Source organism: Bubalus kerabau, chromosome 5, assembly GCF_029407905.1.
Source record: "Bubalus kerabau isolate K-KA32 ecotype Philippines breed swamp buffalo chromosome 5, PCC_UOA_SB_1v2, whole genome shotgun sequence".
NCBI classification, from domain to species: Eukaryota; Metazoa; Chordata; class Mammalia; order Artiodactyla; family Bovidae; genus Bubalus; species Bubalus kerabau.
Window position 1 is genome coordinate 116,902,675 of NC_073628.1, and position 27,050 is coordinate 116,929,724.

Genomic DNA, 27,050 nt, shown 5'->3' on the forward strand with positions numbered 1-27,050 from the left:
ATGATGGGAGAGTGGGTGTTGGTTGGTTGTTTTGGCTCGTTTTTCCTTTTGGATATAGTTACCCTTTAAACATTGCTAGTTTATGACTCTTTATTCTCCATCATTTTCAGGGTTCAGTTATCAGGAACCTCAGCTCCCTTGATCACAGATGAGAGTAAATAAATATTACAAAATTTATGCACTAAATAAGCTCATTAACTTTGCTTTTTGGAGACTCGCGCATCATTTCTAGAACCTATTTACAATTACTTTGCATACGATTTTAAGAAACTTGGTTATATAATATTCTATTCTATAGAATTTAAAAATTATAAAGAGGTAGGAGGAATTGATGGAAACAAGTGCATTAATGATACAGCAAGGAAGGCATAATCTTACTAAACCACCCAGCAGAATTTAACTTACCTCTCAGCAGCATTTGACATTGTAGATCACTCCTTGAAACCTTTTCTTCAGTTGATTTTGTTGGGAAACCACACTGTGCTGGTTTTCTTATTAAACTTCGCTGGCAGTTTTTTCCCAGTCTGTTTTGCTAGTTATTCTTTACTTTTGGCATCTAGATATTGGGGAGTACCTCTGGGTTTAATGTTCAAATCTTTCTCTTTCTACATGCATTTTCTAGCTAGGTGATCTTATTCAAGCCTATGGCTAAAATATCATCTGTATGCTAGTAACTCCCAAGTTTATGTACTTTTTCCTCTGAAATGATATCTCATTGGCTATCTAGATGTCTAATAAGCATCTTAAACTTAGATGGACAAATTTTTTTAATCACTAAATATGCTTTCTCTTCCATATAGCATCACCTCTCACCAGTTTCTCAAGCCAAAAACCTTTAACCTTTTCCTTCATACTCATCTCCAATCCATCACCAAATCCTGTTGCCCTGTCCTCAGAAAAGTTCTGAATCTGTCCACCCCCACCAATACCATCCTTGTCTAAACAACCATTTGTTTAGTATACTGCAGCAACCTTCTGAACTTGTCTCTATGCAACCACTCTTGCCTCCTTATAGTTACCAGTGTCTTTTTGTGGCTTTTTTTTTTTCAATGCAGGTGAAATCTAGTTCTCTATCTTTAGGGATGAATGGAGAAGGAGATGGCAACCCACTCCAGTGTTCTTGCCTGGAGAATTCCAGGGACAGGGGAGCCTGGTGGGCTGCCGTCTCTGGGGTCGCACAGAGTCGGACACGACTGAAGCGACTTAGCAGCAGCAGCAGCAGCAGTTTACTTACACAGAATGTATGGAAATGCTACAATAAAAAAGAACTTAGTCCTAGATTGATTATCAAGCTAACTGTTATGGGAAACACACAGACTTATTTTCAAAAGGCCTTGCCTGAGTTGCAATCCCAGCTCAACTATTTGTTAATTATTAATTTGTTAATTGGCTTTAAGGACATCACTTAAGTTCTCCGAAGCAATTTCCTAACTTGTTAAATGAGTTTAATACCTTAAATTTACAGCGTTGTATTAGAATTCATTCAACAAGTAAATTTTATGTATCTATGATTAGGCTTGCTACCTGAATCTTAAATAAGAGAATTACTTTCCTCATGAAGCTTGTTACATAAGAGAGCTTGAGACATATTAAAACAATAATAACACACTACAAAATAGAAAGTATTTTCTAAACAGGTCAAGGGAACAAGTGATTACTTTCAAATGAGAGCTTCAGGGAAGACTTTATGAAAGAAATGGTATTTATCCTGGGCATTGATAGAATAAAAGGCATTCCAAGAGAAAGAGACAGATGAGCAGAGATTTAGTTGGCCATTCTAGAGGGTGAAGCATAAGAGGAGGGAATAAGTTTTGAAGGAGAGAAGTGGTAAATTCACCTAAGGTGAAGAAGAGTATTAGATGATACAAATGAAAAGATACCTTGAAACCAGTTCATAGACATCAGCTAAGAGGTATAAGAAAGCATTTACAGGTGTGAAGTACTATATCAATATGAAGTATGTGTCATATGAGATGGAAGTTGTTCTTTGTATAGGAAAAAGCTTACTCATCTGTGTGTGAAATTTTTTCTTTCCTTTCCAAGATGAGCATGGTGTTACCATTATTATCATCATTAAATAAGACATAAGAATAGATAAATAAACTTCATTCTTTTTATGTGTTCATGTTGTTTTCTTAAATTCAGGGACATGTTGGGGGTTTGTTTTCTTTCATATATGTAGCCTGTGTTCTTGTGAGACAGTCTGATTTGTTTTCTAATGTGTGCTTTATGCATTTAGTATTGTACATTTATGTTCTCTCCCCTCAGAACCCTTCTTTGTTTAATCTTTGTGTGTCTGTGAGATATATACAGTTAAAGCCAGCTGTCTGTCCTTATTTATCTCCCAGCGGTTGCTTAAAAGATAACAGAGTTGAGAATTGAGAAAGAAACTCAGCAGTAGTAATGCATGTACAAGCATGATTCTTTTTTCAAACATTGACGTAAAAAAATAGTGTGCATAATTGCTGTAGTTCCTCAAGGGAACATGACCTAATATTTAATAATTTATCTGAAACTCACATATTCCAGATAGTTAGTGTTATGAAGATGAAAAGTTACCTGCTCAGATTTTTTTTAAACTTTTTCTTGTAGTTTCCTAGTAACGTATACTTAATTGATATAATAATAATATGTCACATTTCACTTTTTGGTTGAACAGAGTTAAGTTTGACCATTAAAAGTACGTGAGGGAAACCTTCTACACTGTTGGTGGGAATGTAAATTGGTATAGCCACTATGGAGAACAGTATGGAAGTTGCTTAAAAACTAAAAACAGAGCTACCATATGACCTAGCAGTCCCACTCCTGGGCATAAACCTGGAGAAAACCATAATTCAAAAAGGTACATGTACCTCAGTGTTTGTTGCAGCACTATTTACAATAGCCAAGACATGGAAGCAGCCTAAATGTTCATTGACAGAGGAATGGGTAAAGAAGATGTGGTACATATATACAATGGAATATTACTCAGCCATAAAAAGAATGAAATAATGCCATTTGCAGCAACAGGGATGGACCTAGAAATTGTCATACTGAGTGAAGTAAGTCAGACAAAGACGGACAAATATCATATGATACCACTTACATGTGGAATCTAAAAAAATTGTATAAACAAAGTTATTTATGAAACAGAAAAAGAGTTATACATGTAAACAATCTTATGGTTACTGGAGGGGATGGGAGACAAGGATAAATTGGGAAATTGAGATTGACATATATATACTACTATATATAAAATAGATAACTAATAAAGACCTACTGTATAGCACAAGGAACTCTTCAATACTGTCTAATAACCTGTATGAGAAAAGAATCTAAAAAAGAATGAATATACGTATGACTGATTCACTTTGCTGTATAGCAGAAAGTAATACAACATTTTATGTCAACTATGCTCCAATAAAAAAAATGTTTTAAGTGCATATGAGTGTGAAATAGCAAGCACTTGCATACTAGTGGTAAGAGTATTAATTGATGCCGTCTCTTTAGAAATTTGGCAGTATATATAAAAAAATTTATAATACAATCAGTTTGATTAAACATATTATTCCTATAAGTTTATCTTATAAACATACTTGTACCTGAGTGCAAAGACATGTATGAAAGGAGGGTATTCACTGCCGTTTTGTTTATAACAGCAAAATTCTAAGAGTGTCTCAGATATCTATCAGGAACTGTTTAAAAAAATATATATGACATTCCTATACAATGGAATACCATGAAGATATTAAAGTGAATGAATGGAAATGGGTAGAGTACTTTGGAGAACTGCTTGGCAGTATCTACCAAAACTGAATATATGCTATACTAGGTTGTTTCTCCCTTTTGGCTAGTGTGAATTTTGCTGCTTTGAACATGTGTATACGTGGATTTGTTTGGGTACCAGTTTTCAATTTTTTGAATATATATCTAGGAGTGGAATTGCTTAATTATATGATAATGCTTTTTAACCTTCTGAGGTGCCACCAAATTATTTTCTACAGAGGCTCCACCATTTTCTGTTTCCACCAGCGATTTATGAGGATTCTGTTTTCTACACATTCTCATCAATACATGGGAATTTCCTGTTTGTTTTTTTTTTAATTATAGCCATCCTAGTGGGTTTGAAGTAGTATACTTATATGGTTTTGATTTGCATTTTTCTAATGACTAATGATATAAATCATCTTTTCATGTATTTATTGACTGTTTATGTATTTTCTTTGGAAAAATGTCTGTTCAAGTCATTTTGGTGGCTCAGACAATCAAGAGTCTGACTGCAATGCAGGAGACCCAAGTTTGATTCCCTGAGTCAGAAAGAGCCCCTGGAGAAGGAAGTAGCTACCCACTCCAGTATTCTTGCCTGGAGAATTCCATAGACAGAAGAGCCTGGTAGGCTACAGTCCATGGGGTCATAAAGAGTCAGATACAACTGAGCAGCTAACTGTTTCTTTCACTTTCAATGACTAATGATATTGAACATCTTTTCATGTGCTTATTGGCTGTTTGTATATTTTCTTTGGAAAAATATCTGTCCAAGTCCTTTGTCCATTTTTTAATTGAGTTGTCTTCTTATTGCTAATTTGCTACAGTTCTTTATATATTCTGGATACTAGACCCTTATCAGATACATAATTTGCAAGTATTTTCTCCCATTTTTTAGATTATCTTTTTCTTTTCTTGATAATGTCCTTTGATATACAAATTTTTTAATTTTGATGAAGTTCAGTTTATCTGTTTTTGATGTTGTGTTACTCATGCTTTTGATGTCATATCTAAGAAGCCATTGCTGAATCCAACCAAAGTTCTACAAGTTTACCCATATATTTTCTTCTAAGAGTTCTATAGTTTTAGCTCTTATATTTAGCTCATTCATCCATTTTGAACTAATTTTTGTACATGCTGTGAAGAATGGGGTCAGCTTCATTCTTTTGCATGTGAATAACCAGTTGGTGAATAACCAATTGTCTCTGTACTATTTGTTGAAGAGAATATTCTTTTTCATTGAACAGTCTTGGCTCTCTTATTGAAAATCGATCAACCATAGACGCATAAATTTTTTTTCTGAGCTCTCACTGTATTTCATTTGTCTGTATGTCTATGTTTACACCAGTACTATTTGGGAGGAAAATTTGAAATCGTGAATTGTGAGTCCTCCACCTTTTTTATTCAGTATTGTTTTGGCTGTTATCTGGGGACCTCTTATAATTCCTTATGAATTTGAGTATCAATTTTTCATTTCTGCCAAAAGAAAAAAAGAGCCATTAGAATTTTGATACAGATTGTATTGAATCTGTAACATTGCCATTTGAACAGTATCGTGTCTTCCAATCCATGAATATAGGATTTCTTTCAGTAGTGTTTTGTAGTTTTCAGTGTCCAAGTCTTTCACCTCCTTGGTTAGATTTATTCCTTGATGTTTTTTTCTTTTGTTTGCTCTTGTAATTGAAATTATTTTCTTAATTACATTTGATTGTTCATTGCTGGTATATGTAAGGGCAACTGAATTTTGTGTGTTGATCTTGTAGACTGCAATTTTACTGCATTTATTAATTCTAGTAGTTTAACTGTGTATTCTTTGGGATTTGTACTTACTTTTGTTTCCTGACTATTGTAATGTATATGTGTTCTTAGCTTGGGAATCAGTATATAAAACTATATACACATTTAAAAAAAATTTTTAACCACCTAACTAATCTTGTTACCATACTTATTCCTTTGCAATCTGTTCTTCACATGACAGAGTAGCCTTTTAAAATTATTAGTCTGGTTGTATCACTTATATGCAAAACCTTTCATTGGCTTCATACATCTGAGTAAAAGCTTAAATCTTGACAAAGTACAGCAAATCCTACCTCATATGCCTTTAGATAACTTTTTGCCACTTTACCTCTCATTCATTCCAGTCATAGTGGCCCTGGTCTTCTTCCTGTTCCTGGACTAAATGAGGCTTATATATATCTTAGGGTTTTTTGTCCTTCCCTCTACTTGGAGCCTCCGTTCCTCCAAATACTCACACAAGTTAGTCTTTATTTCCTTCACATGAGTCAGTCTCTATTTCCTTCACACAAGCCAGTCTCTATTTCCTTAAGATTCCTGCAAATATCGTCTTATAACCACCCTACCTAAAATACACCTAACAGTGTCTATGCCTTTACTTTTTTCTTCAAAATTCTTATCTGATATTATATAGAATAGAACTTTCCTGAAGACAGTTATTTTGTCTGTTGCTCATTATTGAATCTCCAGGTTTTAGAATTATGTCATACATAATGGGCACCCCATAAACATTTGTCAAATTAATGAAAACATGAATTTTCATCAAGTAAAAAGAAAAAGAAACTGATACATACTGAATATTCATAATGGGCCAAACATTGTTTTAGCCATTTATGTTCTTCAGATTTAATCTTCTTAAACTGATGAGAATAGATATTCTCCCCCATTGACCAACAAGGAAACTGAGAGTTAGAAAAATTAAATATGCCCTAGTAAATTTTGGACTTGAAATCTGGTCTATAGTATTTGACTCCAAGTATAAAATTTCAAGTGAGTACTAACAGTAAATTTTATAGTTATTTGGAAAATTGAGAAATTGGTTGCCAAATTGAAATTTTTGGCACATAGGCTCAAAATGAAACATACTGATTCAGTCAGTTTATGAACAGATGAGAATCTGACTTTTAAATAATGTAGAAATAGAGTTGGTCAAAAGAAGGAACAAGGCCGTTCAAGTACAGGGAACAACTTAAGTAGATACGAAAAGTGAATTTGTTCAAACAAAATAAAATTTATCAGGCGATAAGAATTAATTTAGGGGCATTATGGGATAAGTTGGGGAGAAGTGAATTGGAGATCAGATTGTGAGGAACTTGAATCGTGAGGCTCACATGTTTGAACATGATAATTATTGGAGAGCTATAGGATAGTAGTGATAACTGAACATTTGTATGGGCATATGGGCAGTTGAATGTAGTAATTTAAGAGTTTGGGCTTTGGAGCAAACTGAGTTAAAATCCTGGCACTGCCATATACTAGCTTGGTAACCCTGAGCAAAGTATTTAACGTCTCTGTGCTGTAGTTTCCTTGTCAGTCAAATGGAGATAATAGTTTTTAACTCACAGAGCCATTGTGAAGATTAGATAAATTGTTATATGTAAAGATAAAATCCTTAGGATGTAGTAAATAAACATTATATAAATATTGTTGTCATTTATGTGACATTTCAACTTTCACATTGCTTTCTTGTATACTGTTTCTTATAATTTCCATAGTAACTCTGAGGTAGATATTACTATATCCAGCTCAGTGATGGCCAAATCAAAGCCAAAGTTTTGTCATGCCAGAAATTCTCAGCTGAGCTGATGGTTCTAAGCTATTTCACCATGGACAAGTAGGCTGAAAGTCAAATTTTCCGGAAAATTATTCTGGTAGGATTTTGCAGAGTGAAATGAAGAGAAGAACCTTGAAGCAAGTTTATCAGGCTCTTGAAATAACCTAGGATTGCATTTTGAATATTAAAAATTCCTCTGCCAGGGCTATATCATTGAGAAGAGAAAAGACAGTTAAAGGACATGTTGCAAATTTCCTGACTAACCAGTTAATTGATATTCTTTCAGCTATATTTAAACTTGAAGCAGGTAGAAATATATGGCCCTTGATAAGAATCTATCGGGGTGGCTTTCTTCTGATTGAATTCCTTTTTCTACTGGGCATCAACACGTATGGTTGGAGACAGGCTGGAGTAAATCATGTGCTCATCTTTGAACTTAATCCAAGAAGCAATTTGTCTCATCAGCATCTCTTTGAGGTAATCAAACCAGATATAATATCCTATGAATAGTTTTCATTAGCTATGTGGCTGGTTTAGTGGGTACTAAACTCTATTTTCTACTTGAAGGGGATTGTTGATAATAATTAAACCATTTTTCTTATCTTTGTTTTATTAAAGATTTTCTATGTAATGGTAAAAATAAAAATAATTTTCTTTGTTTTTGTCTTTCCCATCCTTTATCAGATTGCTGGATTCCTTGGGATATTGTGGTGCCTGAGCCTTCTGGCATGCTTCTTTGCTCCAATTAGTGTCATCCCCACATATGTGTACCCACTTGCCCTTTATGGATTTATGGTTTTCTTTCTCATCAACCCCACCAAAACTTTCTATTATAAATCCCGGTTTTGGCTGCTTAAACTGCTGGTAAGTCCAGAAATTTTGTATCATTTGTAGAGTGATATATTGATCATTGGCTTTCTCTAGAATGAAAACAAAACTCCTGTATTGCCCCACTTCAGAAGTCATGTTCACATTGTAGTTTAAATGAGTGGTACCCCAGCTCCAGGAGCAAAGAACACAGTGTAACTGGTACACTTGATGTTATGCAGTACACTGGCCCCAAGGAAAGCACTCATGCATTTTTTTTTTCCTTCATAATGGAGTAGTGTCGAGATATTACAGTGATTTTGGAAAATGATAATAATTCATAATTAATTACTATACAGATTATTTAATCAACTGTGATAACATGTAGAACTTTGTTTCCTTTTTTTCAGGTGGTTAAACTGTTGTATACCTGTTAAATTACCATAAGTAGTCAAATATTTTTATTTTGTGAAGTACTGGGTCTCTAAAAGCAGTAGGATTATCTTGTTAGATCTCCAAGTTTAGTTTGAGAAATTAACTTTTTAAATTCCATTTTACCTATTTCTTACTCTCAAAATCAAGCAGTCTTAGCATTAGGACATGAAATTTCCTGCAAAAATGGTAGCTATATTATACATTTTGGGATATTGTAAAGATTGCCCTGGGAAGGAACTCCTGCTTACTCTCAAATTTAACCATCTCTGTTTTGAAAATCAGTTAAGAATGTTTTAATATAATTATTTCATAGATTATAAAATACAGAGTGAAAATTAGTAATTGACCAGTTTCCACAAGCTTTCAAAGTTCCCATAATTACTGTCTCACTTTTTTTTTTTAATCTTGTAATACTGCCTTGAAAACTATAATTTTTATTTCTTTTTCCTTTTGTATGCCCCTTAGGGTTAGCAGAATTTTTGTTGTTGTGCTTAGCAGTATACTCTTTGCATATAGCATTAACTAAATTTTTAAAATCTAAAGATATAAAATATGACCTTTCTCTTAAAAAAACATAGTAAGCACTAAACAAATTAAAAGCAACCTATGTTCCAATATATATAGCAATATGGAAAAGAAAATGGCCCAGATCTTGATTTCCCTTCTCCCCAGTTGATTGTTCATTTATTTGTATTTATTTGTATATCACAAATTAAGAGTCTACCTCTTTTCCACAAACTTTATTGAATATAAATAACTAAATAGCAAATCATTCCCTGTAAGTATACCACTGGGCCTAATTTTAAGTTTGTATTCTGAGTGTGGGACTTAGCCGCTGAGGTGTGTAAGAAGTCATATCATCATCACCTTTAATGTGTTTTCTCATCATCTAGAAAAACATGCTTTTTAGAGAATTTTTTTTAAGATAAAAATTTGGGCCTTTTTTTTTTCTCTTTTGAAATTTGTACTAAAAATAAATCATTTCCAGTTACTACAACAATATTACATTACCTTTCTTATTTTGAGGTTGTCATTTTATTTCTGGATTTTGTGTTATTTTCATAAAAATGTAATATTTTTCTGGTTACAAGGAAATAACTTCAAAATTATAAACACCTATTTTTCCGTCCTAAATTATTATGAAACCTCTATAAAGTTATTTCAGATGAGATTTGGAAGACTTAGAAAATTCAGGTGTTAATATGATTGCATCATTACAATAATAAAATAGTACAGTTGTGTACATTATGTACTAAGTGAGCATTTCCCGAGTGCATCCTTCTTTGTTTAAATAGAAAGCTGCTATGATTCATGCATGACCAGTTATTCTTATTAGCAGAATGATTCCCCATTGAGTAGATATTTATCTGTGCATCTGTTGTGTGTTAATAAATGAGAACTTGTTGATGGAATAGGTTGGCAGTAATATTAAGAGAAGAAATAAGAGAACAGTAAAATATACTGTCAGAAGCAGTGACATACAGAAAGAAGCATTATGGTTTGTTGTATTTGTAATAATTGTAAATAGTAAAAAAATATTATTTATAGATTATTTTAATATTAATTGACCTATTGACTTATTTTTAATTCAAATCTCACTGAGAAAATTTGCCCTTAGATTTATTTCTAGTGAATTAACAAGAATGTTTCTACTGTAGTTAAATTTCCCTGATACAGCTCTTTTGAAAGCTTCATCCTAAAGTAAACTACATTTCCCTTTCTTTTTGTTCAATTTTTCATGGAAAAAGAACATGTCACCTGGCCATAGTGGTAGGCACTGGGCACCATTTATATTCATATTTTAATTTGAATTGATATGTTATTTCTCTCCCCAATAGATGCTAGAAAAAAGTTTTTAAGAAATTGATTTGTTTTGATATTAGTATTTATGTCAAACTGATACAGCTTCTTTGCATTCATCAGTTCATTTATCCTCTATCCAGATCTGTATTTGTCCTCATTGTAATCCAATTAGGAAGCATAAAAAAATGCCTCAGATTTACTAAACAAAAATATCAACTTATTCTTATAGAGGGCTGCATAAAATTCTTAAATTAGAGTATTTTTCTATATTATTTTGGAATTGGTTTTTCTAATATTTTCTTTAGTTGTGTAATAAAATTTTTACACATATCTCTGGTATAAGTGCAGAAATGTTCTCATTTAATAATGCATTGTCTGGGCATTTTTATGTGTATCAATTATTTTGTGTGTGTTAGTCACTCAGTCGTGTCCGACTCTTTGCGACCCCATGAACTGTAGCCCGTCAGGTTCCTCTGTCCATGGGATTCTCCAGGCAGGAGTACTAGAGTGGGTTGCCATGCCCTCCTCATCAATTATTTTATTCCTTTTAATAAATCATGAGACTGGAACTACTATTAATCCACATTTTATAATGAGGAAACCTAAAGTTCAAAGAACTTAAATAAGGTCATGCAGCCAGGATGTAGTAGAGATGGGATGTAAGCTCAGGCATTCTGGCTCCATAACCTGTGTTTTTAAACACTACCGTTTAACAGACCTTTAAAGGTAGTCATTTTATGTAAGATGTTTAACTTTGATTATTGGATCAACTAATGGAATCTTAAAATCAGATTTGAAAGAATGTGGTTATCAATAAGTAGAAATTAAGACTTTATCTCCTTAACTGTTTGTCTACATTAATTAGAAGATGATGTTAACATATATTCTTTGTAGTAACTAATTAGTGGCCTTTTTGTGTATGTGGGTAAAACATCAGATATCCAGATTGTTTCTAGCTTTCTTAATACAGTTTCTCAGTCATTTTAATTAAAATCAAAGCAAAGTAGAAGTTGAAAGACCTTAGCCAGAAAGGAAGGAGAATTCTCACTTAAAAGGGAGAATTCGGGTAAATCTAAGATGAATTTGACCATGTGTTAAGGCCTGACTTATCAGGGAATTAAGTATGTTCTATTTATTTTTATCTTCATCTCTCCTCCTACACCTCTGACCAAACTACTGCTCACGTCTTTTTAAATATTTCCGGGGTATTTCGTTTGCCTGTCTGTAATAGTAGTTACTACATGGTGCTGTCAATATTTCTTTTGGTGTTTATTTGCCCAAAGGGATTGTGGGTGGTACAGGCCATGTTTTATTTATTCAGTATCTTCACAATGCCTGACATAATAAATACTTAATGAGTAAATAAATAATAAATAATAATAATAAATAATTCATAATAAATACTTAATGAATCTTTGTTAAATGCATGAATGACTATGATTAAGGTCATTGGTTTTCTTATACAAACATTAACCACTCCCTCCTTTATTTTTTCATCTTCTCCCTTCTGTAAATTTTCCCTTCCTCTCAGTTTCTATTTTATGTTACTCCTTTCCTTTTCTAGTCCATCCCTCTGTTTCTTTGTTTCTTATTTAGTACACTGTCCTGCTCTTTTGCTCTTACAGAGGTTTTCTCTAATAGCCAGGTTATAAGGCTAGGTTTGGCAGGTTGTGACAGTAATGGTAGTCTGTCTTATGTCAGTGAGAAATGAGAATTGCTCTAGGCTACCAGTTTCACAAAAGTCCACAAAGTTTCACAAAAGTCCGTGGCTAGAGACTGAGTTAGACTTCCTGATCCTTTGCTGTTATGTCATAACTTGTTCTCTTGTTTCTCTCTCTTGGAATCCTTTAAATCCATTCTATACCTAGAGTTTCTTAAAATATTATACAAACTGGTGCCAGAGCCTCTTTGTGCATAAATGATTAACATCGCAATCCCTAACACCTCCTATCCAACCCTACCCTGCAAAAAAAAAAAAGTTTGCTGTATCTAGAGCTTATGGTTGCAGATGATAATATCGTTTCTGTCTTACTGAAAAAGTAAGCAAGTGATCAAAAGATTGAACCATGGACTCAAAATATGTCAGCTCTGAAAAGTTACGTTTTAAAGCCTATATTGTGTCCTGCAGACCCCTGCTCTAATTTTTAAAGCTCCAGGATAGCTGTCGCCCAGGATTGAGTTGTAACAAAACCGTTTGTTGTTTCCCTGAAATAATCAAAGAAATTATTTAGAGAAAGGATAGAAAGAACCAGCCAAGTCTGAGAGAAGAGGGCCATAGTCTCCCAGGCCGGGTGTGTCTAGTAAATACCTTGATGGCAGGGGAGCTGTAGACTCATTTTCTCAAAACAGTTGCTTAGAATTCCTTGTTTTAGGAGTTCATTTCACCTATGTGAGATAGAAAGGGTCTAACAGGGTAAGAAGGAAAGCTGCCTTCATCCCATCTTCACTTCACTCAAGGCCTTTCAAGGCAAGTTGGTACAGTTTGAGCCTCTTTCTGGTGATAAGTATCTAACTCCTCCCTCTGCGATGCCAGGATTTTCCTTTGCAGTGGTAAACAGGCTTCCGCAAAATAGGGTTAGAAGGCGTTATCTTCTGTAAATGGGGATATGGATAACACCTAGCACATAGAATTTGTTATAGTTAATGGATTATAAGAAATGCATCATGAGAAAAATATGCAGCATGGATTAGTGTTCAAGACATATAACCTGAATTTATTTATCATTGTTTTCATAATAGTGGGGTGTGGGCTGATTTTTGTGACATAATTTCACAGATATGATCATTGCCATGGCACTAGCCAAATGAAAGTGACGTTGGTTAGGGAATGAGACATACTTCAGCCAAGGTACTATTCTTCCCTTCCTACCTTTTGTAGGCAAAGAAGAGCTTTGTATTCACTTAGCTAAGATGGGAGAATATTCCAGAAATAATCACAGCACATGGGTCTCCAGTAAATTTATCTTAGACCTTAATGGTAAATGTCCTCTCAGTGCATTTCTGCCATTCTCTCTGCTTTCAACTTCAGCTCTTCCCACCTCTCTGCTTTCTGTTTTTTAACTCTTGCTCTTCCTGCCTTCCCCCTGCCCCATCTTTTTAATTTCTTTCTTAGTGATTTTTTCAACTCATTCTTTTCATTATTAATTTTGAACCTAACTATTGTTGCCAGGTCCCTGTGTTTGTGATTGGTTCATTGGTTTCCATTTTATCAACTAAATCATGCTGTAGAGTAAGAAACAAATTAGATAAATTTAATATGAATTTTCTTGTTTCTGTGTTTTCTGATTTTTTTTCTTTCTCCTAGTTTCGAGTATTTACAGCCCCCTTCCATAAGGTAGGCTTTGCTGATTTCTGGCTGGCCGATCAGCTGAACAGCCTGTCAGTGATACTGATGGACCTGGAGTATATGATCTGCTTCTACAGCTTTGAGCTCAAATGGGAGGACAGTGAGGGCCTGTTGCCAAAAGATTCACAAGGTAGGGTATGAATGTGCATCCACACTACTGAACTGCCAGTGTAAACCAAGAAATATTGGGAATGATAACTGAGAAATTTAAGCTCATCCAATAATATTACAAACTTAATTAAATGTACTTGGCACTGTTTTAGCAATATCTTTATCTGATATAATTTGGCTCTTAAATTATATATTATAATTTTAGCCACTCATTTGCCAGGAGATATACAACTTACATTTAAAGAATTCTAAAACTAAAAAACTTCTAGTAGGTTGGTAATTATATCACAGATGCTCTATTGTCAACAGTTGCCATCACAGTATTGCTTTACGATGATCAAAAATACTGATTATTTAGAAATTAGATCACATGCTTTGAGCAAATCATTAGAGATTGTTTTTTAGGTCTTATTGGAGACCTTGTTTTTCTTTTGGCTCTTTTTGTCACTCTAACTATAGCTTATGCCAGGTACTCTAGTTATTAGGGAATTTTGCCTTAATGATGAAGACCAAATTTAGACAGATTATGTAACATGTGACTAACGAAAGTTAATGATGCCAGCGCCAACACAGATTTTCATTAACTTCCAGCAAATCACAATTCTGTTATATGTTGACCCACTATGATACATTTCCAGAATTTGAAGAAAATTGATTTACCAACTCTGTTCTTATTTTAAAAATGTAAACTCTGCCCTTTGTTTTTTTGTTATTGTTGCTGTTGTTGTTTGTTTCTTTTGTTTCAAAGAACAAGAGTATGAACAACCTATAATGGATATGTTGTAGGGGTTTGGAGTTCATAAAACTGTCATCAACAGTGATATTTGTAGGTTTTCCAGATGTTTCAGGTTACAGAGCTCACTAATTTTTTTTCCTCTTTGATTAATGTACTCAACCTCTAATTGTCTTATAGTTTTACTACACTCCTCCAGAGAAGGAGTGTAGTAAAACTACACAAAGCTGATTACAAAGGGGCCTTCCCACGTGGCTCCAACAGTCAAGAATCCCCTTGCCAATGCAGGAGACCTGGTTCAGTCCCTGGGCTGGGACGACCCTCTGGAGAAGGAAATGGTGACCCACGCCAGTATTTTTGCCTGGACAATCCCATGGACAGAGGAGCTGGCCAGGCTACAGTCTGTGGTCACAAAGAGTTGGACACGACTGACCACGCACACAAAGGCATAGATTACAAAACTGTAAATCTGAGTGGGTAGGTTTTTATAAGTTCCCACTGTGTATTTCACCTTCTCTTCTCGGCCTTCTGATCACTAAAAAGTTTAATATAATAGTTGCAAATAAAAAAATGATTCTGAAAAGCAGCTTCGTTGCTCTTAAAGACTTCCTAATGGTTACAGTATATGACTAAATGATGTGAACAAGTTTTTTTTTTTTTTTAATTGTAATCTTTTCTTCTTTGAAATCTTCACAGAACCAGAAATTTGCCACAAATATTCATATGGTGTGCGGGCTGTTGTTCAGTGCATTCCTGCTTGGCTTCGCTTTATCCAGTGCCTGCGCCGATACCGAGACACAAAAAGAGCCTTTCCTCATTTAATTAATGCTGGGAAATACTCCACGACTTTCTTCACGGTGACATTTGCAGCCCTTTACAGCACTCACAAAGGTATTCAATGGTTGTGAAAAGATTTTTCAAAATCCTGATTTTTACCACGTGAATCTGTTTCTTAATCTGGTTACCTATCCATTTGTCGTGCTTTTTTTCCCCATTGAATTTCCAGCCCCCTCAGTTATAGTAAGTAGTTTGTCCTTGAACACAATTTTAGCCTCATTCCAGAATTTACTAACACACTGAAAAGAATCAAAGTCATACAGAACAGGAAGGATTTGTGATAATGTTTGAAATCCTGAATTATGTTTATTTAAGGGGTTCAGTCCAAGACACTTTGGGTTTTCATTTGGTTTTTTAGACTTCTTGTTCATTAATGAGGTTGGGAAATGCTAGGTGAAAAAGATTCCCCCTGGCAGTCATGTATATTTTTAATCGTTTCCCTTCACCAAGTAGTAACGTTTGTTTCCAGCCTATTTAACTGCAAATTGAGTTCTCTGATCTCTCTAGTTTCTTATCTCCATGGCAACTAGTTATTACTTGAAACTGTTCTTCTGTTGGGAGGAGAAAAAGGCTTTTAGGTTCTGAGCCACATGCAGTCGCTCCTTTTGAATTTTTAACCTTCTTCTAAGAACTGTCAATCAAAGATCTCACTTGCTTTTACTAAAATGCCTTCCTTCTTTGTTTAAATCAGTGTCAGCCTACACCTTAGAAGCTGCACTCTCATCTAAAGAAATGTTACCAGTTGAAATTATTAGTTATTTTTAGATAGCTTGATAAAATTTTTTCTGGTGATTTTTAATTGAGATGCTGTATTTAGGAGCCTTCACTAGTGCTCCAAAAGTGCTGCTGTGTGTCTGATGGTCTTGAAAGATTAGGGTGATTTTTTTTCTTTTGAAAAGCTTGAGATTTGGTCCAATAGAACACCTTATTGATACTTCCACTTTTTGCAGTAGATTCTGCGATTGCAGTAACGTTGATAATGTAGCCAATAATTCTACCACTAAGGAGGCACTCTTGTTAAATGATATAATTTAACTAAATACCTCAGTGAAGGAATCACATCCTAAAGCTCCCTTAATTTTTTTCTTTTATAACTCCTCTCTTACGTGTACTTACTGTTTGGCTAGCTCCTCAGGCTCTGCATTGTACATGCTTACTTGTTGGCCTGGGATACTTAACATTGTGTATTCAAATTGTGTATTTTAGCCTTTGTGAAGGTCTCTTCCTTCAAGGATTACTCTTCTAAATTTCCAGCCATTCCATCAACCCTGACTCTGTCCTGTAGGCAGTAAGACTGATATTTCTGTTACTGGAGTAGAAGGGGTATTGGGAGCACCCTTAGGCAAAAAGCCACAAACTCAGAAGTTTTACTCTTTATTGCCAGTGTCTTTCCAAAGTAAGCTCAGGCTTTTTGCCTGCTTTTGGTGGCTTCCCAGTATGTTCTAATAGTTATTCTTTTTTTTTACTTGACTTAATATTATATTAGTTTCAGGTATATATTGTAGTGGTTCAGTGTTTTTATACAAAGTGGTCATAATAAGTCCAGTTACTGTCCATCACCATATAAAGTTATTATAATATTACTGACTGTACTCCCTAGGCTGTACATTAGATCCTTGTGACTTACTTATTTTATAACTGGAAGTTTATACCTCTTAGTCTCCCACACCTATTTCATTCATCCCGTAACCTACCTCCCCTTTAACAACCACCAGTTTGTTCTCTGTATATATGTCTACTTCTGTTTTGTTATATTTGTTCTTTTTTTTTGTTTTTTTTTTTTAGGTTCCACTTATAAGTGAAATCATACAATATTTACCTATCTCTATCTGACTTATTTCACTTAGCATAATACCCTCTACAACCATTCGTGTCATGAGAAATGGCAAGATTTCATTCTTTTTTATGACTGAATAATATTCCGTTCTGCGCATATACCACATCTTTATCCATTCATCTATTGATGGATGCTTAGATTGCTTTCATACCTTGGCTATTACTACTGAGGCAGTGAACACAGTGGTGCATATGTTTTTCAAATTAGTGCTTTTGTTTTCCTCAGAAAAATTCCCAGAAATGAACTTGCTGGGTTGTGTGGTAGTCCTATTTTTAATTTTTTAGGGAATCTCCATACTGTTTTCCATAGTGGCTGTACCAATTTAAATTTCCACTTACAGTGCACAAGGATTCCCTTTTCTCCACATCCTCTCCAGCACTTGCTGTTTGTTGTCTTTTGGGTAATAGTCATTCTGAAAAATGTGAGGTGATAAATCATTGTGGTTTTGAATTGCATTTCCATGATGATTAGTGATGTTGAACATCTTTTCTTGTGCTTGACATCCATCTGGATGTCTTCTTTGGAAAAACATTTGTTCAGGACCTCTGCCCATTTTTTAAATAGGTGTGTTTTTCTGGATGGTGAGGTGTATGAGTTATTTGTATATTTTGTATGTTAACCCTTATTTCTCATGCTTAGTCTCTCAGTCATGTCTGACTCTTTGCGACCCCATAGACTATAACCCTCCAGGCTCCTCTGTTAATGGGAATTTACTAATTCTTACCTGTGCTGTGCTGTGCTTAGTCGCTCAGTCATGTGTGTCTCTTTGCAACCCACCAGAGTCCTCTGTCCATGGGGATTCTCCAGGCAAGAATACTGGAGTGGGTTGCCATGGCCTCCTCCAGGGGATCTTCCCAACCCAGGTATTGAACCTAGGTCTCCTCCATTTCAGGCGGATTCTTTACCAGCTGAGCTACCAGGGAAGCCCTTATTCAGAATTAAAACTAAAAAGTGAGGTATTTACACAGGGGTATACATAAGTATGTTAACTTCAGTCAAAACTTTTTGTTGCTGTTGTGCATCAACTTATTGTGCTTTGCAGGTATGTTTTATTGGGGCTTCCCTGGTGGCTGAGATGGTAAAGAATCTGCCTGCAATGCAGGAGACCTGGGTTCTATCCCTCGGTCAGGAAGATCCCCTGGAACAGGGAATGGCTACTCACTCCAGTATTCTTGCCTGGAGAATTCCATGGACAGAGGAGCCTGGTGGGCTGCAGTTCATGGGGTTGCAACTGAGCGAATAACACTTTTACTTTCACTGCCTAGAGCTGGTTTATATGTGTCTTCCTTTATGGAAATTTTTTAAAAGATACACTTACGATCACCTTGCATGTGTATGGTGGGAGTATTTACCAGGTATCAACTATGAATGTGTTTGGTCTTTTGTTCAAGTAACAGCTGTTTACTGACTGAATTTGATTCATGTGCCCACAGACAAATTTTTAAACACACAAGCATTTTTTAGAGAGAACATTGGTTGTATAGCCTAACCATATCCCTTAAATTAAAAAAACAGTACCGAACACTTTTTATAGTTGCTATTAAAAAAAACATTATAGTTCCTACATATTAAATATTTTTATCACTAATTCTTCTTTTTACCAAAAAGACAATTCGAAGTAACCCTTGACAGAAAATTTGACATTAAATGATGATCAGAAGTAGAATCTGATTTTTCTTGTTTCCTTGGACAGTATTCCAAGAGAAAAGATATCAGAAAACATAGACTTTAGAAATGATCATTGATCTAAAAGAACAGATTCTATATGGTTAATGATGTAGATCTTTTTCTATTGAATGTGTATATATTATTGCAAAGGACACATTTTTTGAAGGGTAAAGTGTAGAAAATGGTGAGGTAACCTTGTTCAGACTCAGGATTCTGAGTCCTTTCAGAGAACTAGCCTAAAAGAGTTACCATAGTAACAGCATTATTGGGGGCATTTTCAAGATTGTTCCAAAGGTTATGGCCTATGCTGCATGGTTTGTAAAAATGGATGCACAAGAATTAACTCTATACTTAAAACCATTTTTTTCAAGTGAGGGGAGTAAGTATGATAATACTGCAGCTAGCCCTCCCTTGTAGTAAGAAGGAAACACACTTTAAATATTTCAATATATTTTATTTTCCATCACTGATTTTAGAAACGCTCAAAGCCAATCTTATTTTAAGAATCCACTTTTCATTACAAGCCTAAATTAAAAGCCATTCCTACAAGGTTTTTTTGTTGGAATTGGTAGTAGAGGAGACAGGAAAGTGTTGTAAATGGTTTTTGTGTGTTCTTGAGGTTTCTTGGCCTTGGCTAGGAAAAGCCAGTGGGAGGTACAATAAAAGAAAAAGCCATTATGTTGTTATTTCTAATCCATTGATGCAGCAAGAGTACTTCATTAGATTTTCTGTTTTTCATTTAGTTTCTAACATTCTAAAATATTTATAAATTCTTAGTAGATTTTACTCTTTGCTGTTCTCTGAATACATGGATAAAAAAAAAGTTCTTTTAAAAATATTTCATATTTTACTTCAGACATTTTTGTTAGCATTTGTTAGCATTTACTATAAGACATTTTAAAATACTTGGAAAAGAGATATTCTCTACTCACTTAAAAGCTGAGTTCATTTGTATTTTTTTGCTCCGTTGTTTTCCAGTGCCCAGATCTCTTATATCTTCTAGATCCCGTCTTCTTTAACATGCTGTAAGGCGTGCTGTGGCCGCTGATGAGGATTCCTCAGCAGCAGTTCAGTGCCTTCAGTGCAAATAGTCATTTCATTGTTTTGGGTGAGCACACATAGTCCTGAAGTGCTTCCTCTCTCCGGGGATGGCCTGTTGGTTACCCTGTTTCTACCATGAACAATAGACTTCTATGCCAGAATTTCCAAATTTTAGTCTTGTTACATTATAATAGAAACACAGTTTAGTGTTGTTATTGTTTTTAATCTCTGGGGAAACTTTTGTTTCATTAACTTTTTAAAGACATAAACAAACTTTTAAAAAAATCTCATTTGAATAAAATGCTTTCATTTTGGACTTAATGTTGAAAGTAGCTCAAATCTTTAACCCTTTTGAAATTGGATACATTTTGCTGTAGTTTTTCTAGCCTAACTAATAATGCAGACAAGAGACAGATTATTTTAGAATTCACCATTTGTCAGCATTGGCTTAAATCTTGCTGGATGCTATAAAATCAAATATGAGATATTGTTTGTTTCTGATTATTAAATTGACTTTAACAGTATTAAATTGACTTTAAAGTTTCTTGAGTAACTTTCATCTACTTGACATTGTGCTGATTTTAAATGGTTTTATAAATATTATACTAACAATCTCTTTTTACCTTAAATTATTTTTAAAATATTAATTATAGATTTGAATAGATTATATTTTTGTATCATTTTTGTCATTTAAAAGAAAAAGCTTTTTAGAAAAACACTTACACCTTGATGCCATTTTGTTGTCTTTTCTCTAATTTTTGTTTTCTTAACTGCCCTTTTAACTGATAGATGTAATTTGTTAGCACTTCTGTGTAAATTGTGTTGCTTTTGAAACACTCATGCGCAAAAATTTAAAGTTTAAAAACAATATCTGTTATTGTTTAGATACTAGTGGAGGATCTGTGATGTTTAAAAGAGAAGTCAAAATTATCTATGAATTCAGTTTCTGGAGCAATTTGTCTAATTAAAAGGAATTTAAAGACAATTACTTGCAAATAAAATTTTTAACTTGAATTTATAGATTATTTATGTTATATATAATTTTATATGAGACTATTATTAGTAAAAAGTATAAACATTGAGAAAAGTTACTGTACTTAGGTATTTTCAGCAGAAAGAAAAGGAAAAAGTGAGGAACCAAATGAGTTACAAGGCTTGAAGTTCCTGCTCAGTATAAGTAGTAGATTATATATGATCTCTTTCTTTCAGAGTTTCATAGTATAATACCGTAAGTGTACTAATCAGATATTGCTGCGTGTTAAACCACCCCAAACTTCAGCAACTTAAAACAACAGTTATTTATTCTTTATGTATGTGTAGATAGTTATTCTCCTTTTTATCTGTGGGTCAGCTGAATTGGAACTAGATTGGACTCAGCTGGATTGCACGGCTTCACACCACCATTTTCATTGGGGTTTTGGTGCTTCCCTGAAAGTTGGGTTTGAGTTGGCTACATCTTTGTTCATTTTGGGGCCCCAGCCAAAGGGACAGCAATTATCCAAGGAAAATCTCTTCAAGTGGTACTAACAGAAACAGTTCCGTTGCACAAACACATTTTAAGTCTTTGCTTTCCTCTCATCTGCTAGCCTCCCATTGGTCAAAGCAAGTTGTATAGCTAAGCTTAAAGGAATCTGCCCATCCTTAACAGCCAAAGCAAATTATTAAATGCAACATCAGTGAGTAAGAGTCACAGAAGAAGGGAGTGGAAATTTTTAATATGTAATCTAATCACCACAAAACAGAAATCAGTTTTAACTGACTTTTTTTAATTGGAAAGGATATAAACATAATTTTTCAGAATAAATAAATGTGACTAATAAACATATGAAAAATGTTCTACTTCACTTATAGCAGAAGAAATGCTAATTGAAATCATATTTAATCAAAGAAGTGATGATGCCCTTTGCTGGCAGGTATGTAGAGAGATGGACACTCATTCTGTTGATTGAATGTAAATTGGCAAGCAATTTGGTAATTCTGTCAAGAGTATTAAAATCATTCATACCTTTTGACATAGTAAGTTCCTTTCCATAACTTTTTCCTAAGGAAGTGATTAGAGAAATGGGTGAATATGAATGTATGTTCACAGCATTGTATAGTAAAAAATGAAAGTAGTCTAATAAATGTCCAGCAGTAGGAGAATAATTTAATTATAGTGAGTTTATATGGTGACTTGTAAAAAGTGACCCACAGTACTTGAAAATGAAGAATAATGATATTATTTAAAGATAATAATTATTGAATACTTCTATGCACTAACATCCTTTTAAGCAATTTTAAGCATTTAACATGTGTTGACTTATTTAATCTTCATAGCAACATTTTGAGGCGTTAGAGCTGAATGGTAACGTGGCAAAAGTAAATTTTATTCAGGAACTGTTACAATAGAGGAAAAGAGATCTCAGTACAGAACTGGGCTCAATTCTGAATATAGAATGGACAAGTGGGGATTTATAGCCAAGGAGCAGGGTGGCGGTCACTAAGTGGAAATTGCTAAAAGGAAACACCAGTGGTAAGGGAGAATTCTGGCTAAACTGACTTGACAGAGTTTTTGCTGAAATTAGACCAGGGTGATCAGATGCCAAGGGTAGAGGATGAGGAATTTGATGAGATTTCGAGGGTGATCAGATATTGAGGGTAAAGGATTCTCTCTAAACTGACTTAGCAAGATTCTTGCTACAACTGGGAGATGCATGCTTGACAAGAATGGACACCAAATTTTAGATCTAGAGAACTTAGAGGAGCCTGACTAGAGTTATATCAAGGAGAGTCTTTGTCCCTCTGTCACTTATGCTATGTGCTACCGACCAACCCTGGAATAATGTGGGAGGGAATTACCTGCAGATGTGAATACCTAGGGGCAAGGAACATCAGATGCCATTTTAGAGAATGGCCACCACACTGTGGGTCTCACCATTATTATTCTCCATTATTCATTTGCTGTGGAAATATACATGTACTAAGTGGCACTTTCAGAAAAGAGAGAGATACTCTGAGTCCTCAGTCTTCAAGATAGATTTCCAAAACTCTGGGGGTTTTGCCTTCCAATAACCCTCTATACCCAAGATTCATATGACAACCAACAGAAATGCTCTGGTTATTTTAAGAAGGAAGGTTTATTTCGAGGGTGTTGGGTAGCTTACAGAATCCCCAATAGACAGTGAAGATATCACAGCTTATATGCGCAACATTACTGATCCCGGCTGGACACCTGTGTTACCTCTAGAACTGCAACTTCAAGTATCTCTAGCATGAGAATATGGCTGCTTCTCTTTGCCTGAATAAATTCTGTGTGTACCAAAGAAAAAAACAGAAGAGTCTTTGATAGAAGTAATCACTTGATCGTCATTTTTAGGTGAAGAAATTGAAAACAGGTTAAGGACTTGCCAAAGTCCTACAGTTACGAAATGAAAGAACCTAGGTTATGAATCTGAATACAAACAGTATAGCTCCAAAGTCAAGTAGCAAGTAGGTGACAAAGTTAGAATTCACACCCAGGTCTTGTGATTATTTATACTCTACTCTAAACTCCCTTCTAATGTTATAGAATGACCTGAGCTCATCTCACAGGTAAAACGTTAAACTTGTGGTAAACATAGGAAGATCAGATACGGTAGTGTGCTGTCCCTATGCCAGTGCCAAATAAATTTGTGTTTGGGAAATCACAGAGGTACATTGCTGCTGCTGCTAAGTCGCTTCAGTCATGTCCGATTCTGTGCGACCCCATAGACGGCAGCCCACCAGGCTCCCCCGTCCCTGGGATTCTCCAGGCAAGAACACTGGAGTGGGCTGCCATTTCCTTCTCCAACAGAGGTACACTGGGGGAGAGTAATTTAAGCTGTACTTTTACATGGATAGGCCACGTCAGAAGGCCTCTTTGTGATCCTTTTGTACTAATGGCCACATTCATGGAAAACCAGAGACATTACCAGGAACTGGCTATATCACATTAACAGTCATATGCTTTTATTAATAAGAGCATTATGGAGTCAGCCCAACTATATAAATAATTTCTCTCTGCTAGAAAATTGAAAGTCATTCTTGAATTGAAGAACTAACTAACATATTAATGTTCTTTCAAGTGATGGGAGAATGGTTTGACATGAACAGTTTGCTTAGAGTTTTATTTTTTGTTAGGGTCCTGAAATTCACTTTCAAAAAATACCAGAGATAATTAAGTATTTGTTAAAGCTGCCTGGCTAAATCCTTAATACGTATTGTTAATAAACATTCCAGGATGCTTCCTAGAATGTAGCAAGCAAAATATGGAAAGAAAGACCAGTGACTAATACTCGGTTTCATTGGTAGTTTTTTTTTTTTTTTGGCCATGTTATGCAGCATGTGGGATCTTAATTCCCTGACCAGGGATTGAACCTGTGCCCTCTGTTTAGCAAATGCAGGCTCTTAATCACCACCAGGGAGATCCCTCTTTGGTGGTATTTTGAATGAGGTACAAGATTGGGTTTTAATTGAAATGTTTAGAGTAAAAGAATTTTTTCTTATGTTAAAAGTAGTATTTTCTTCGCATATTAAAATAGTGCTTCTGCTTAATAGGAGGGAAAATAAAGCATCTACCTACTGCTTAAATATCACATTGATGTGTTGCATTTCTTTGTTCCTCATGTGGGATTCTCAGGGCTCTCTGTAAATACTTTTGTTTGCCTATGAATAATAATACCCTGGAGCATCTCTGTTTTTTTAATTGATTTTTTTTTTTAAGAGTGTATTTCTTTTAAAAGCAGAATTGTACTACTTGCAGCTCTTTTAATCTCACCAGGAAGTCTACTCAAAAGAAATGAACATCTACCAAAATGGAATATTGAGGCTTAATAACATTTCATAGCTGTCGTAGAAAAGACCAGGGCACTGAAGAAGGACAGGCTGAAAGTCTAGGGTCTGTTGTATAATCTTCTTCCTCCTCCTCAGTTATGAATATATGACCAACTGTATTTCCTTACTCAACTGAAACAACTTTGATATTTGAAACCAGTGTTCAAAATTTACCCTTCATTTAACCTTCTGTTGCAGAAAGTGGAATGTCCTCTCCTTAGAAAGCCAAATCCCTCTTTCTGCTCAATTTAATCAAATCCTCTGCCAGGAAGAATTTTAAAAGCATCATCTTAATGAAAAGCACTATTTCATGTTGAGAGAAAGAACATGAGCTTTGGAGTAACCATGACTAAGATAATTTAGGAATATTTTACTGAAGACTGAGGAAGAAAAGCCATGAGATTGATCATCTGGATAGATGCTGGAGACATTCACTAATTAAAAATACACATAAGGATCCGTCTTAAATACAGCATGCACGTGCGCGCACACACACAGAATCTGTCAATCAGACAACAGTTAGAATCATGACTTAAAGGTGAAGTATTCAAGACATTTCTCACTAAAATCTCGACTAACATGAGGATATCTGCAGTCATGACTATTATTTAACATTCTTCTGATTATAATTATTATATAAGAAAATGAAAAGAAAGTAAGAATATTAAAACTTTTAACAGATGAATAAAATAACATTTATGGGTAATATGATTGTCCAGTGCTCTCACATTGTCCTTTCATGAATTTTTTATTTTAAGTGTATGATTCTTTTATAAACAGGAAAGTAGTTATTTTCATTAAAAAAATTAAGAGAGTTGTCCTAGACTATCTAAGACAGGATCCTTTGGCTCTTTATATTCTATTATTCTCATAGAGCTATTTGCCATTATGTAGTATCTTGGCATGGATTATTTTATTTTGAACCTGATATTAACCCTGAGAGAAAGTAGTGGTTGTTATTGTTTTCATATATCAGCAAGATTAAATGGCCTGCCCTGGGTCACATGGCAGTAAGTAGCAAAACCATAATTCTCAGCCTCTGAATCCATTCCCTTTTCTACTCTAACAAAGTTATTTCCAACAAGGTAGCACGATGTAATGCTGGGATTCTAAAACTTTGGTATATGTGTGACTCACCATGGATTATTACTTAAAAATGCATAATATTGGGTCCACCTATAGTCTAATTCACTAAGATTAGGGTGATGATCCAGACATTTACATTTTTAACCTGTACCTCATGGTACTTCTGTTAAAGGTGATTCATTGACCACACTTAAGTAAACATTCAGTTCAGTTCAGCTGCTCAGTTGTGTCCGACTCTCTGCGACCCCATGAATCACAGCACGCCAGGCCTCCCTGTCCATCACCAACTCCCAGAGTTCACTCAGACTCATGTCCATCAAGTCTGTGATGCCATCCAGCCATCTCATCCTCTGTCGTCCCCTTCTCCTCCTGCCCACAATCCCTCCCAGCATCAGGGTCTTTTCCAGTGAGTCAGCTCTTCACATGAGGTAGCCAAAGTATTGGAGTTTCAGCTTCAGCATCAGTCCCTCCAGTGAACACCCAGGACTGATCTCCTTTAGGATGGACTGGTTGGATCTCCTTGCAGTCCAAGGGACTCAAGAGTCTTCTCCAACACCACAGTTCAAAAGCATCAATTCTTCAGCGCTCAGCTTTCTTCACAGTCCAACTCTCACATCCATACATGACCACTGGAAAAACCATAGCCTTGACTAGACGGACCTTTGTTGGCAAAGTAATATCTCTGCTTTTGAATATGCTATCTAGGTTGGTCATAACTTTCCTTCCAAGGAGTAAGTGTCTTTTAATTTCATGGGTGCAGTCACCATCTGCAGTGATTTTGGAGCCCAAAAAAATAAAGTCTGACACTGTTTCCACTGTTTCGCCATCTATTTCCCATAAAGTGATGGGACCAGATGCCATGATCTTCGTTTTCTGAATGTTGAGCTTTAAGCCAACGTTTTCACTCTCCTCTTTCACTTTCATCAACAGACTTTTTAGTTCCTTTTCACTTTCTGCCATAAGAGTGGTGTCATCTGCGTATCTGAGGTTAGTGATATTTCTCCCAGCAATCTTGATTCCAGCTTGTGCTTCTTCCAGCCCAGCATTTCTCATGATGTACTCTGCATATAAGTTAAATAAGCAGGGTGACAATATACAGCCTTGACGTACTCCTTTTCCTAATTGGAACGAGTCTGTTGTTCCATGTCCAGTTCTAACTGTTGCTTCCTGACCTGCATATAGGTTTCTCAAGAGGCAGGTCAGG

At 35.1% G+C, this 27,050-nt stretch overlaps 1 protein-coding gene across 2 annotated transcripts in view; it reads left to right on the forward strand.

The window, feature by feature from the left end:
- XPR1 (xenotropic and polytropic retrovirus receptor 1) overlaps window positions 1-27,050 on the forward strand; it is a 201,401-nt gene that overhangs the window by 144,204 nt on the left and 30,147 nt on the right. The window contains exons 8-12 of one of the 2 annotated variants that reach the window (XM_055582863.1): window positions 7,599-7,789; window positions 7,997-8,176; window positions 13,662-13,833; window positions 15,244-15,438; window positions 19,868-20,948. In XM_055582863.1, coding sequence (XP_055438838.1) covers window positions 7,599-7,789; window positions 7,997-8,176; window positions 13,662-13,833; window positions 15,244-15,438; window positions 19,868-19,908 — 779 coding nt within the window. In that variant the 3' untranslated portion in view covers window positions 19,909-20,948. Of the gene's footprint in view, window positions 1-7,598; window positions 7,790-7,996; window positions 8,177-13,661; window positions 13,834-15,243; window positions 15,439-19,867; window positions 20,949-27,050 lie in introns of those variants that run through there. The other variant, XM_055582862.1, reaches the window with a different exon arrangement.